General features: G+C 41.4%; 2 protein-coding genes across 2 annotated transcripts; one reads left to right on the plus strand and one right to left on the minus strand.

Moving 5' to 3' along the window:
- The first annotated feature begins 1,849 nt into the window (after positions 1–1,849).
- LOC133888971 (MLO-like protein 14) lies at positions 1,850–7,716 on the plus strand. The gene is made up of 16 exons (XM_062329391.1): positions 1,850–2,101; positions 2,216–2,465; positions 3,425–3,482; positions 3,573–3,820; positions 3,991–4,107; positions 4,523–4,583; positions 5,094–5,188; positions 5,324–5,398; positions 5,626–5,711; positions 5,840–5,889; positions 5,975–6,015; positions 6,106–6,270; positions 6,354–6,389; positions 6,484–6,551; positions 6,660–6,720; positions 6,921–7,716. Exons 2-16 carry the CDS (start codon positions 2,316–2,318, stop codon positions 7,389–7,391), a joined length of 1,782 nt encoding a protein of 593 aa, XP_062185375.1. The 5' UTR covers positions 1,850–2,101; positions 2,216–2,315; the 3' UTR covers positions 7,392–7,716.
- A 239-nt stretch (positions 7,717–7,955) lies between these two features.
- On the minus strand, positions 7,956–12,682 carry LOC133888969 (choline transporter protein 1-like). The gene is made up of 10 exons (XM_062329390.1): positions 12,258–12,682; positions 11,111–11,469; positions 10,839–10,984; positions 10,364–10,547; positions 10,158–10,231; positions 9,964–10,077; positions 9,465–9,821; positions 9,089–9,349; positions 8,498–8,725; positions 7,956–8,399 (listed from the first exon to the last, which is right to left on the minus strand). Exons 1-10 carry the CDS (start codon positions 12,452–12,454, stop codon positions 8,208–8,210), a joined length of 2,112 nt encoding a protein of 703 aa, XP_062185374.1. The 5' UTR covers positions 12,455–12,682; the 3' UTR covers positions 7,956–8,207.

Consider the following 12,682-nt stretch of genomic DNA (forward strand, 5'->3'; position numbering starts at 1 on the left):
CGCCGGCTGAACTCTAGGGTCCCTAAGTGATACCTTGGACGGATTCCAATCGCGTGCCGGAGCCCCTTCTTATTTCCAATTGCCAAGCTGCGTTGCCAATCGTCGTCGGCAAGCTCGAGTAGAGCCGCCATGGTCGCCTATTGTCGATTTTGACCAGGGTCAACAAGGGGACTTGCTAGAATTTATGTAATTTGATAAATGTGTTGTAATTGGTTAAATCCATAATTAAAAAGTCCAAAAATTATGAATTCAATTTTGTATGAATGATGTATATTTTACAATTTAATTATGTATTTTCATATTTTATAAATAAACTACAAATTCGATCGAATAAGAAACATGCTATGAAATAGTAAACATGGCTCTCAAGATAGATTCGGGCATTTTAGATTTTTAATATGCACAAACAGCCATTCAACTCATTCAAAATCTAAGTTGTTAAACAACTCTCAACTTTTAAACCCTCGGCTTTCCACAATCTAACTTTACGTACTCCAAAATTAAAAACTGCTTTTTAAAATACACAGCTCAAATAAACAAACCTTAGATCCCGATCAAATTCCAGGATCACGAACAGCTAACCGGGTGAATAATGAATGCAAAGGGGAGCACAAGGAATGAATGGGGGTCTTCCCTCGCAATTCGACTGGTGGGGGAAAATCTTAATTAAGGCGCGCATCCGCCACCCCAACGGCCACACCGGACCCTTCACGACACGTACCCCCCTCGTGCTTGTGTCAGAGCCCTCTGTACTTGCAGAGCAGCGAGGAGGAGCCACCCCCGAATCTTCTTGCTGCGTGGCCGCACCATTATTTTTAAGCGCGAGCAGGAAATCATGGGAGGGAAAAGAAATACTAATCGCAATTCTGTGTAGTTGTTTATTCCAAGATCCCCTTTTGGCTGGCGATCTGTCCTAATGTCCAGTGATCTCTTCCGGCCGCGATTCTTCTAGCTCGGCAGCCTGTTCTTCTCTCACTGTGATGCAAAAACTGTTGCTGCAACAGACGTCCTTTTCCTACCTCCCTTGATCTTCTAGGCCACAAGCTCCCAAGAGCAAATCTTTCCATTTTGCTCGTCCTTTCTGCCCATTCCCAACATCTTGGTCTTCTATTTTGTCTCTTGATCTCTTCTGAACGGCTTCGGTTCAAGTATCAGTACTCCCTGAAAAATGCAACCCCCCAGTCAATCTGATTTTGAGATTCTCTCAAAAATTGTTTTGTTGCAAAAAAACCCCTAAAGTTAGTTTGGCTTTCAGATTCCCCTCTAGATTTGAATTTGATTGAAATTTAGCTAAAATATATTTTAATTTGATTTGAAATATTCCTTGATACATATTCCCATATATATAATTCCTTTATTTTATGTTAGTTTAATAATATATATTTGAATTTGATTTGAAAGATTCCTTGATTCATATTAAACCAACATAATATCTAATTATTTTGAAATATATTTGAATTCAAATATGTCTAATTATTAAACCAACATAAAATCAAGGAAATATATATATAAGAATATATTTATATACATGTATGTATATATTCAAATATATTATTTTGGCTAAATGCATAATCTTAATTTATTGCAAGGATTAATTTAGAATTTAATTTGGTGCTCTTTCAAATACGTAGCCAAAATAATGTATTTGAATATATACATACATGTGTGTATATATATTCTTGATTATATATATATATGAATCAAGGAATATTTCAAATCAAATTCAAATATATTTCAACTGAATTTTAATCAAATTCAAATCAGGGGGAATCTGAAAGCCAGACTAACTTTTTTTTTTTTGTGGGGGGAGGGGGGTTGCATTTTTCCCTTCCAAATATGATTATGTGGTTTGAGATCTTGGCGTGATCAGAAGAGTTCGCGACAAGGTTTTGCCTTCACCACATCGTCCTCTACTCCTCTCCCCGCAAGCTCCAAAAGCCACGGCCTAAATATAGCAAAGGCCTTCATAGACTAATCGAACAGAAGAAAGGAGAAATATTGGAACTTCTCCTCCAAGATCGCTATTTTCTTTCTCATTTTCAGCGTTTCCTCCTGATCAGTGCCAATGGCGATGTAATGTGGCGCATAGCTTGAAGCCCTTGTAAATCCTAGCTCCTTCACATTTCAATAGTTTCTTTGCTTCTGCTTGATCCTTGAGCTGAGCTCCTCACAACCCCTCCCATGGCACTAATTGCAATGTGATGTGGAGAGGCAGTTACTGGAGAGGAACAGGTGGAGGCGCTCAGAGAGAAGACGGAAAGGTGGCTCCTTTCTGCGCGTCCTGAGGGTTGGTCTTGCGCGTGTGGAGAAAGAAGATGGCGGGCGGCGAGGGGGCGACCAAGGTCACAGGGGAGGGGGAGATGCGGTCGCTGGCGCTGACGCCGACGTGGTCGGTGGCCACCGTGCTCACCCTCCTCGTCGCGGGCTCGCTGCTCATCGAGCGCTCCATCCACTGCCTCAGCAATGTGAGTGCCCCAGCACTCCGAAGCCAGATGCAGTTTGTGCTTGTCATCATTACCTGCTTAATGCTTCCGTGTGTTCCTTTCTTTTCTATTGGTTTGGAAAGAAGATTCTGTTTATGATTCAAGTGTTATGTTGCAGTCAGAAATGGTCAGGTACCTTTAGGACCTTGTTCGGGCTATGGTTTATTCTCATTTTGTGAGTTTCTGAACAAAATATGGACGGGAAATCTCTCTTGGCAGGAATTGTTCTTTAACCTCCCTGACATTACACTGAAGGCAACTCAACTTAACGTTGCACTAAAAGCAAAGCTTTGTTTTCCACCAACAATTCATCTAAACAGCCCAAGTTGCAGAAATTATTCTGTCACGAAATTCTGTCGTTTACTTCTAAACAATGAATGAAATCGTCTGATTTCCCTTTCCCCATTCCTAGTCCTGTATTCATATTTGATCTGAATTCCGACAGAAATAGGCAAAAGAAAGTGCACGGTTTCCACATGATGCCACCACCCAGTACCCACAATCTTTTCCTGGATAATTATGTTCTCCCATACAGCACTGCAGTGAGAATGGGATGCTGAAATAAGTTGGCAAATACTTTGGAATGAAATTCAAATATTATAGTTTGCATGCATATGCTTCTGTTGCAGCTTGCTTCAACAAATGAGTGAAATAGGTTCAATTACAGCCTTCAGTCTCAACAAATGTGTGAAATGATTTTCTCATTGCTTTTCATCGCATTTGTTGCCTTGACCATAGTAACCAAATAGAATATTCGTAATTGAGTGTTCTGCTTAAAACTTATTTGTTGCTCTTTTCTCATTCACTTGATTAGGTGTGACATTATCAGTATCAAAGAATATATCTATCTACATTATGTATTTTCAATCAATGAATAGAGTATGTTCAAACATGCACTATAGCTGGATCGACTAAATCATGGTAATCTCGTACTTTTACAGTGGTTGAAGAAAACTCACCGGAATCCACTTCACAAAGCAATGGAGAAGATGAAAGAAGGTATCCATCCTTTTTTGTTGTATTTTTCTAGTTTATTTTTGTTGGGCTGTTGTGAAGCGTGGACTAACGCTTTACTACTTTTTGCTGTAGAAATGATGTTGCTTGGCTTCATATCTTTGCTTCTCGCTGCTACATCACGAATTATCTCAGGAATCTGCATTGATTCCAAGTACTACAACAGTAGATTCTCCCCATGCACCAAAGAAGAGGTTGAAGAATCTATAAATGCTGAGCATGCCATAGCTCATGCGCGCAAGCACCTAATGGAGGTCATTCTGCACCATTCACCCAGGAGGAACCTAAAAGCTAGTTACCATCACTATCAAGGCTGCCGTGAGGTGTGTTTGTAAAGTTGCTGACCGGCTATACTTACTGAAGAGTATGGCAAATGTTTTAGTTTTTCGAACTGCCTTGAAGAATTAGAGCATAGCAACAAATATTTTTCCTGCTAGAATATATATTACTTTTGCTTCTTTCAGTATTTTAGAAAAGCTCGTTTGAAGTGCAGGGATATGAGTCATTTGTTTCGCATGAAGGTTTGGAGCAGCTGCACCGCTTTATATTTGTCATGGCTGTAACCCATGTGACATATAGCTGCTTGACTATGTTGTTAGCAATACTCAAGGTGTGTGCCCTTTATCATGTGGATTAGTATTTCTACCTTTGTTATATAGTTCCATTTTGAGCACAAACTAATCCTTTTACCAAAGTAGACTCTACCATACATAACTTATATGGAAAACTGACGATGGATTCCATGAGGTTTAGAACTTAGAAGAGCTGTTGTGGTTGTGTGTTAGACATTCCTGAAGCTTGTGTGTTCTCGTCTTCATCAAAAAGTGTGTCAGTCTATTTGATTACAAGTTATAGGACCCATGAAGAAACATTTAGCATTTTGAATACAGGCTAGACAGACGTCTGATAGTGTGTGTATATGAACATAACACTTGTTCACGTATTTTATTGGTTCTCAGATTAGTTGTTTGCACACATATTTTATAGGCATTAATGTCATGATCCTAATCTTTGCATGCTAGTAGATACATAAATGGAGAAAATGGGAGGACGAAGCATTCAGGGATAATCACGAATCATTTTCTCGTAAGTGTACCTTTTTTTTTTATCCTTCAGAAGAAAGGATATGATACAGATTGGAAATTCATTCATTTAATGATGTGAAACAGAGGTGAAGGATCTAAATCAATAATGAAGCACTTCTTAAATGAGTAATTGAGAATAAGGAAAACAGTATTTACTTCGTACTGTCCTTGTTGAAATAACTAATTCTGGGGCAATGTGTACATTTTAAAAACCTTGGTCAGGGAGACTGTAACCTCATTGTTTATGATTGCTTTAGTAGTTCCTGTTAATTGACTCTTGTAGCCATTTTATATATGTTCCTAAAATTAGTTCTGCAATAATTTTAATCCTCTTTTCCCAAGAGCAGTGTTTTCGCAATTCTAGTAGGAAGTCTTCTGATTCAACCAATCTGCTCTTGAATTGCTTCTGTAATTGGAGCCTTTTCCTGTGTTATTGGTGACACTGTATATACATAACCATATTACAGTCAAAATGCATCCGATTATTCATCTTCTAATTTGCATTTAACAGAGATCGCCCATGTGTCAGCAACTAGAAGGCAACCAGCACTTGCCAAATCCTATTCGTTCCGGTCGTGGAGCCAAAATAATGTGGTCATGTGGTTTGTACGTTGAGGAAAATAATTTTTATAGCTCATCTGAGGCATTAAGTTCTCTTTCCATGCATAGGGCCTAGAAAAATTACTTTTGTTATTTCACTGTTGCAGACGCACTTAAGATTTTTGTTGTGTTACCATACAGTTTTGCTTTATCGCGCAATTTGGTCAGTCCGTTGTTCGAGCAGACTACCTTATCCTCCGCAAGGGTTTCATAATGGTATGTCAGTTCTTTCCTCTGCCATCTTGAGTAGAATTCTTCTTTTATCTGTCCTTGAAATATGTTTATTCACATAGATGGGTGTTGCGCCTTGCCTGTCTACCTGATACTCTATATGGGTTTGTTGAGTGTTGCCATTTACACCCCATGAGAAAGATGTACTATAGTTCCATTGATCTTGCTATGCACTAGTTGTACACTCTTATTTGATTCAATGATGATTGCAGAACCACAATCTTTCACCGACATACGATTTCCACAATTACATGATACGCTCAATGGAAGAGGAGTTTGAGAAGATTGTTGGAGTGAGGTTAGTGTAATAGTATGCAATGTTATGTGTCTGTGTGCTTGGTTGGTTATGGATCTTAAGTATGCTTTATTTTTACGCATTGGGGAAATATGGTCAGCTAACTTGCTCTTTTTCCCCCCTCTTTGTAGTGGAGTGCTGTGGGGCTTCGTTGTTGCTTTCATGTTATTTAATGTGAATGGTAAACTTTAATCTACTTTGTTTCCTTTTATGAGATATTTTTGTTTCCTCACTGTCCAGTGTTGTTAATGATGATTTTGTTGCAGGATCTAACCTGTACTTTTGGATAGCAATTCTTCCTGTTACTGTAAGCTGTCCCCTGCTTCTTGAACATTCTACAACCTAGGTAGTTTCTTCGAATAATGTTGGCCTCAACTGAAATGCGAATGCTCTGCAGCTTGTTCTTCTAGTCGGTGCGAAGCTGCAGCATGTCATTGCAACTTTAACAGCAGAGGGTGCAAGGATGAGTGCTTATGGACCAAGGATAAAGCCAAGGGATGATCTCTTTTGGTTCAAGAAACCAGAGTTTCTCCTGTGGTTGATACATTTCATTCTCTTTCAGGTACATCTACACTGCTAGGTAATTTGAAAATAGTTGAGAGATGAACCTAAGCTTACTCATGCTTCGATTTGATAACTGTGCAGAATGCATTTGAGTTGGCTTCTTTCTTCTGGTTCTGGGTATCTTTTCTGTCCAGTTGATTTATACAATGAATATGGCGTGAGGCTTTCTGTTTATCTTTTAAATTGTACTAACCATATCACTTTGCTGCAGTGGCAATTTGGTTATGATTCATGCTTCATCAAAAACCACCTGTTAGTATATGGCCGTCTTATACTGGGGTAGGCACTTCAGAATACCACTTAGTTTCTGCTCATTTAAATCATGAAATGAACAGCATATTTTCTTGTTTTATATATATGATAAACCCTCCCAATATATCGTTTCAGGTTTGCCGGACAGTTCCTGTGCAGTTACAGTACATTGCCTGTTTATGCGCTGGTCACTCAGGTAACATGTTTCTATGCCAAATGCTTCAGAATATACGAATCTTTGATTATTACATGTTGATGAATTTATGGAACCAGAAACAGTCATGCCATTGAACAGCTTGTTAAACTTCTGTGAGATTTTAGTTTTTGCATTCCTAGAGAGGCTGCTTTCTCCACAAAATATAATGCAGCTAATACACTATGCTTGTACGACAATAGATGGGATCCAAGTACAAGGCCGCTCTGATCCCGCGGAGGATCAGAGAGACCATACACGGGTGGGGAAAGGCCGCGAGGAAGAGGCGGCGGCGCCGCGGGGACGACTCCACGATCCGCACGGAGACGAGCACCGTGTGCTCCCTCACTGACGAGGACGACGACGACGACGACGAAGATAATCATGAGCCGTTCGAGGAGACCCCAACAGCAGCCAGGAGGCCGTACCTGAAGATCGAGCTGCAGCCGCACCGCGGCGGGAGCCCGAGGCCCGACACGCCGTGCTTCCATCCCACCGCCATGCCGGGCAGCAGCTCGGCCCACGCGATGCTCCTGCGCCAGGCCTCGGCCTCGGCGCCGTCGTCGCCGTCCAACCGGGGTGGCAGCGTCACGAGGTCGGCGTCCATGCCGAGAATCGCTTCCTCGAGGACAGGCACGGGCACCCCGACACGCATGAACGAGGAAGCTACGTGATGTGCCGATGCATACATACTGCATACGCATGTGACACTGGATGTTGTCTACTGCTCTAGGAGGAAGTGAAATTGCTAGTACAGTGTGAAGACTGAGCTGCAGCCGGCTGCTGCTATAGAACTGGATTTTGAGGTAGATCTGATATACAGGTTTGAATGAAAGTTATGATGAACTTTGTCTGAACATATCTTAGCAACGTGAGAAATCTTGCTAGGAGAGACGCCTGCTCTGTCGGGAGTTAAATCTGAGTTACTTTGTACATGGATCAATGATATTGCTCCTCACAATCTCACAAGTATTTGGTAAAACGCGCGCTCTGTTTGGAGGTATCTTTAGCTTTATCTGATTGACCTATAGTTGGGCTTGGTTGAGCCTTATGCGATAGGCTTATTATCTGGGGTGATTGCACGTCACTATGGTGAGGTTACTTACAAATAGACACCAATTGGAAAACTGTTCCTAGCATTACATTTTCACCGCTTTACTGTGACAATTGGCTTGAGCATTGAACAAAAGACTTTACCCCAATCACCATTTCCCTTGCAAATCAGGCAAAATTCAGGATGAATAGATGAACTCACATATAGATTTCAACCTTCTTCACTAACATCGTATCAGCGATAGTACATATATTAGATAAGGTGCCTACACTTGCCAATTAGGCCAGGACAACCTGTCAGACTCAGACTTGTAGAAGAAAGTAGAGTAGCCAAATGGTGAACCTCGCCACAGGCCAAGAGAAGGGGGAAATACAGTAAATGATTAGGCTGCTACTAAGTTTCCATTTTAACTCTAGTACCCATGAGGAATTAAAAGTCAAGGTCCTTGAGTTAGTCTTTGCAGTTCGCTCTGTTCATCCAGTGTTTCCATGAGAAGAGGGGGTGCGTACTGCGCATTCCCCTGGTGCTCTTCAGCGTCCTGGCAGAACGAAAGGATTATGGTGTCGATCGACATCTCAACCACTGCAAAGAAAAGCTTGGCAACTATGTAACCAAGGACCCATGTTACCTGCAGTATCAGCGTATCATCAGAATGCAATTAACTCTAGTTTCAGCAATGAAAATGAAATTTGACAACTTCAATGAAAAAAGGGTTAAAATGCTCACCACTACAGGAATAAGTGGAGATGATATCTTGTTGTGTGCCGATTTGTACTTGTGAGTGTCTAACATCAGAAAGGCAAAAAGTGCACAGAATAGGCTCACACACAGTTTCCCCAGGAAGAGGATAACATCTCCAATGACATTTACTTTTCCAATACGCAGTATATTATTCATTATCAAACCAGTTGCAATAGCAGAAGCTTTGAAGAAGCCCTTCCCAGTAATGGCAATCTGCAGCAGAAAATGAAGGATATAAGCCTTTTTGGTTTAATACGAGAACCATGTAACATGGATAACATATGGTTTCACATGCAAGAATTCAAGCCTCAATAGGAGTATAGGACATTGCTGCTCAAAAGTCAACACTTTTAAACAATACAGCATTAGCATAACGTCATATCAAATGGGTTTAGCCAACTGCTTTCAAACAAGATTTGAGCGGTTGATCTAGTATATGTCAGTTGTGAGGGGGTTGAACCAGTCCCTGGTGGTAGCTAATAACCAGAGGACAGTTTATCCACACAATGACAATTGACAAATTGATAGCTCAATTAAGGGGAGCAATTGGTATGAATAACAAATCTTTATACTTACCATTATATAGGCATTTCGATTTACTGACTTGAGGGTCCAGTCTATGCAACCCAGGCAGCATTGAGAAGAGGAAGATGCCGCTTTCTCAAAGCAACTTTCCCGAGCAGAATCAACTAGCTTCAACCTGCGGCGGAGGCATTCTAGTATAAACCGCACCCACTCAACAACAGATACAACAAGTGAACCTAGAGCAACAGATCCAAGGCTGTAGCGCAGCAGACGCTTCAATGAAGAGATTACAGTAACAAATGGTATCTCGTGCTGGATTGAAATTGCTTGAATGGTCAGTGGAAGGGAGGAAATATTATCTAAGAAGAAAAGAAATAAGCATGGAAAACGTGTCCATTCAGTTAACTTCTGGCTTTGAAGTGCTTACTGATATTTCACCACGTGCCCAGTAGTATGAAGCAACTGATCCCGCTATCACAGTAGAAGAGCATGCCAGAAAGAATTGGGTGGCCCAGTAGCATCCAAATAAGTGGAAAAGAATGGCAATGCTAATATGTGGGGTGAAATGGATGCTGTATCCACAGCAGTTGTCACAATTTACTTTCCCCAGCTTTAGATCATATGAACAACAATCTGTATTGCAATCATTTCGGATAACTTGACCGGAGCTGAAGAGATGGAGTGTGGCAGAAAACCAGAACATATAAAAGATAGCAAGGATAAAATATGGCACAACCGGGAAAATTATTAGTGCCTGAACTTCACCAATGACCTTTGCAGCAACCTGAAACCATATATCATGGTTTAGGAGCTATTAGGTATCACATTCACAACAGAGGCGGTATTTATGCACGACACATTTGTAACAAACTACTGGTTGTCGAATGAATATGTTATACTTGTCATCTATCCAACTATTTGCGTACCTTTAAGACCGGTGTTGCTATCAGTATTCGGCGAACAATAGCTACTGAGGACAGGAAAGCAATGATCATTATCGCTGTCATGAAAATTGTAACAGTATGAAGGTGGCTTATTTCCTGGCAAAAGATGGGACTATCAGATAACAAGCAGAAGCAACTATATCTTGTAAAAGATTGATTCAATTGGAGGTACTTACCCGCCCACTTATGTGAACATACGGATCGCTTTCGCCAATGACAACAGTTAAGGGATCATTGCCTATCCAGCCAGCTGAATGTGCAATGCAGCCAGTTACAAGTGGTGAAACATAAATCAGGTATGTACAATGTGTCAATAACATAAGATGGAGCTTTCTTTGTGCATAGATACCTAGTAATTAGGACCCAGAATAGTGCATCATACCTTTAATGTAACAAAACATTGTTACAGATATAACAAGGGCATTGAAGAGAACTACTGTTATCCATGTCATGGCAGCAACGAAATAACGAATCATAAGCAACCAGATCACTGACAAGAAAAGAGGGAGGATTCCACCACAAACGATAAGCACAGGCCACGATTTCCCAATGTCAGCAACATATCTCTGCAGACAGCAAATAAAGCAATTAATATCTTTAATTGCATCATGAATTTCTTTGAATACGACAAATTAATTATCAATGTTGTAAAAATTCAGCCTAAAGACGCCACCAAGTACTTTCACATTAATCATCAGTGCAATATTAATCTCTTTTTAAGAGAAAGGTATTGTAAGTGTAGTTTAATGCGCATTCAGGATAAGCCCTTTGTCACTTAATGTAAGTATAAACCAGGAAATCTTGTGAAATAAAAAGGTCTAGGAGGGCAAGAAAATGGTGCCAAGAAGTTTACAAACCTTTAATACAGCTGATCTAGAATCGATGGCCTTGTGCACTGTTTTATCTATGAGAATGTTTTCATCAATGCTGACACCGCCCATCTGCTGCCAATGCTTCAAAGATACATTGGATGCCCGGGCAATAAATTGGCAGCTCCAATAGACTGAAGGGGCAGAAGATTTAAAGTTACTAATCTCACCATATGAATTTACTAGATGAATAAGTCAAGCCATGCTGTTTAGCCGTTGTTTTCAAAAAGAAGGAAAAATGGCTACATAATGAATATTACCGTTGACAGTTGGAAATATGACAGGATAACATGGACCCTGGAGCTGAAGAGAACTATTTCTCATGTCTGGTGTGAGAAACTCGAAATAATCATAGTCCCTGTTGATCCAATCATCAACAGAGAGGTGTATGTCCCCCTCTGGATAATCACAAACAAAGTTCAATGCATCTACAGCTGGATTCGGACACTCCATAAGGCAGATGGCTTTGGCATCAGCAAGGTTAACCTTGCTGCTCTTGAGCCCACTTTGGTAGACCTGGTTCGGATTCATCCAATATCTAACGTCAAGCTCGTGCAAATTTGGGTCACCATGCTTGTCACCACAAATGTTTCCTTTGTAGTCCAGTTCGTAAGTAAGCCTGTGTGGTTAAAGCACAGGAGGTCATTCTTGTTCAATTGATCTAATGCAGAATGTAATAATATTGATCGTTCCTCGTTAGGGCTGGTTGATCAAACAGACACTATTTGATAGGGCGCATGGTGCTTTCAGCTAACTATGAATCTATGATTAAGTCTTAAACAATGTAGTGGGTGCTCCAGCAACCAAATAGATATCAGTAAAAGTTGGTTCCATGGATAAAGACAACATGAAAACCAAGCTGATACATAAACTCTGCATCTGGACCTAAAATGTAGTGGTTCACCAAAATAGTATGGTGGTAGTAAAATGATAGCAATGTACAGATGCAAGAATACTCAAGATCCACGGCACCGAATTTTATTCCTGAAAAGAGATTATTTATCAGGGCTGGACCGTGAGTTCTAAGAGAGCATATGGGCAATTGGACACAAAGTGTCATCTGCTTTTAACCTATGAGAGCACAACCTCTTTAGCTGTATTGCTGGCGTTTAGGCAGGGGATACAATTCCTTGGACCACACAAGTCTACTATAACCACTGAAAAAGGGCTCAATTTTCCCTCTGCAAAGCAAAAGATGCCACGCTCTTTACCTAACCGGTTGGAATACTGAAGCAAGACAAAGATTCCATAATACCATAACAAAATAAGCAAGATCCATACGGTAAATGGCTAATAATCTTGAAGAAAAACTCCACTGGGCACCCAAACCCAGCTACAGAAACCGAAATTAAGCAGCACGAGAAGCACAGGTCCTCAGAGAAGTAACCGAGAGAGCCTGAATCTCACCTGAGCGGGTTGCCCTGGTTGAATCCGAAGCTGGAGTTGACGATCATGGCGACCCAGAAGCCCGCGAAGAGCACGAGGAAGGCGACATCGCGGCACCTGCGGTTGTGCCGTATAATGCCGCCGCCTCCCAGCTGGTCGTCGCCCCCGCCCGCCGCCGACGGGTACCGGCCTATGATTGCGCCGAGGGGGCCTCCCATTCTGCCTCCTCGTCCAAGCTTGGTACTAGCCTCGGTGTGAGCTTCTTCCTCGCTTACTTGATTCGATTTGGATTCGGCGCGGTGGTTTTGGCGTGAGCGAGCAAGCAAGCGACCTGTGGGCGGTGGGGAGTGTGGAGGCAGGGAGCAGCAGGCGGGAGGAGAGTGATGGGTGGCGTGAAGAGAGAGAGAGAGAGAGAGAGAGAGAGAGAGGTTTTGGCTGTCCCGCTG

Source organism: Phragmites australis, chromosome 13, assembly GCF_958298935.1.
Source record: "Phragmites australis chromosome 13, lpPhrAust1.1, whole genome shotgun sequence".
NCBI classification, from domain to species: domain Eukaryota; kingdom Viridiplantae; phylum Streptophyta; class Magnoliopsida; order Poales; family Poaceae; genus Phragmites; species Phragmites australis.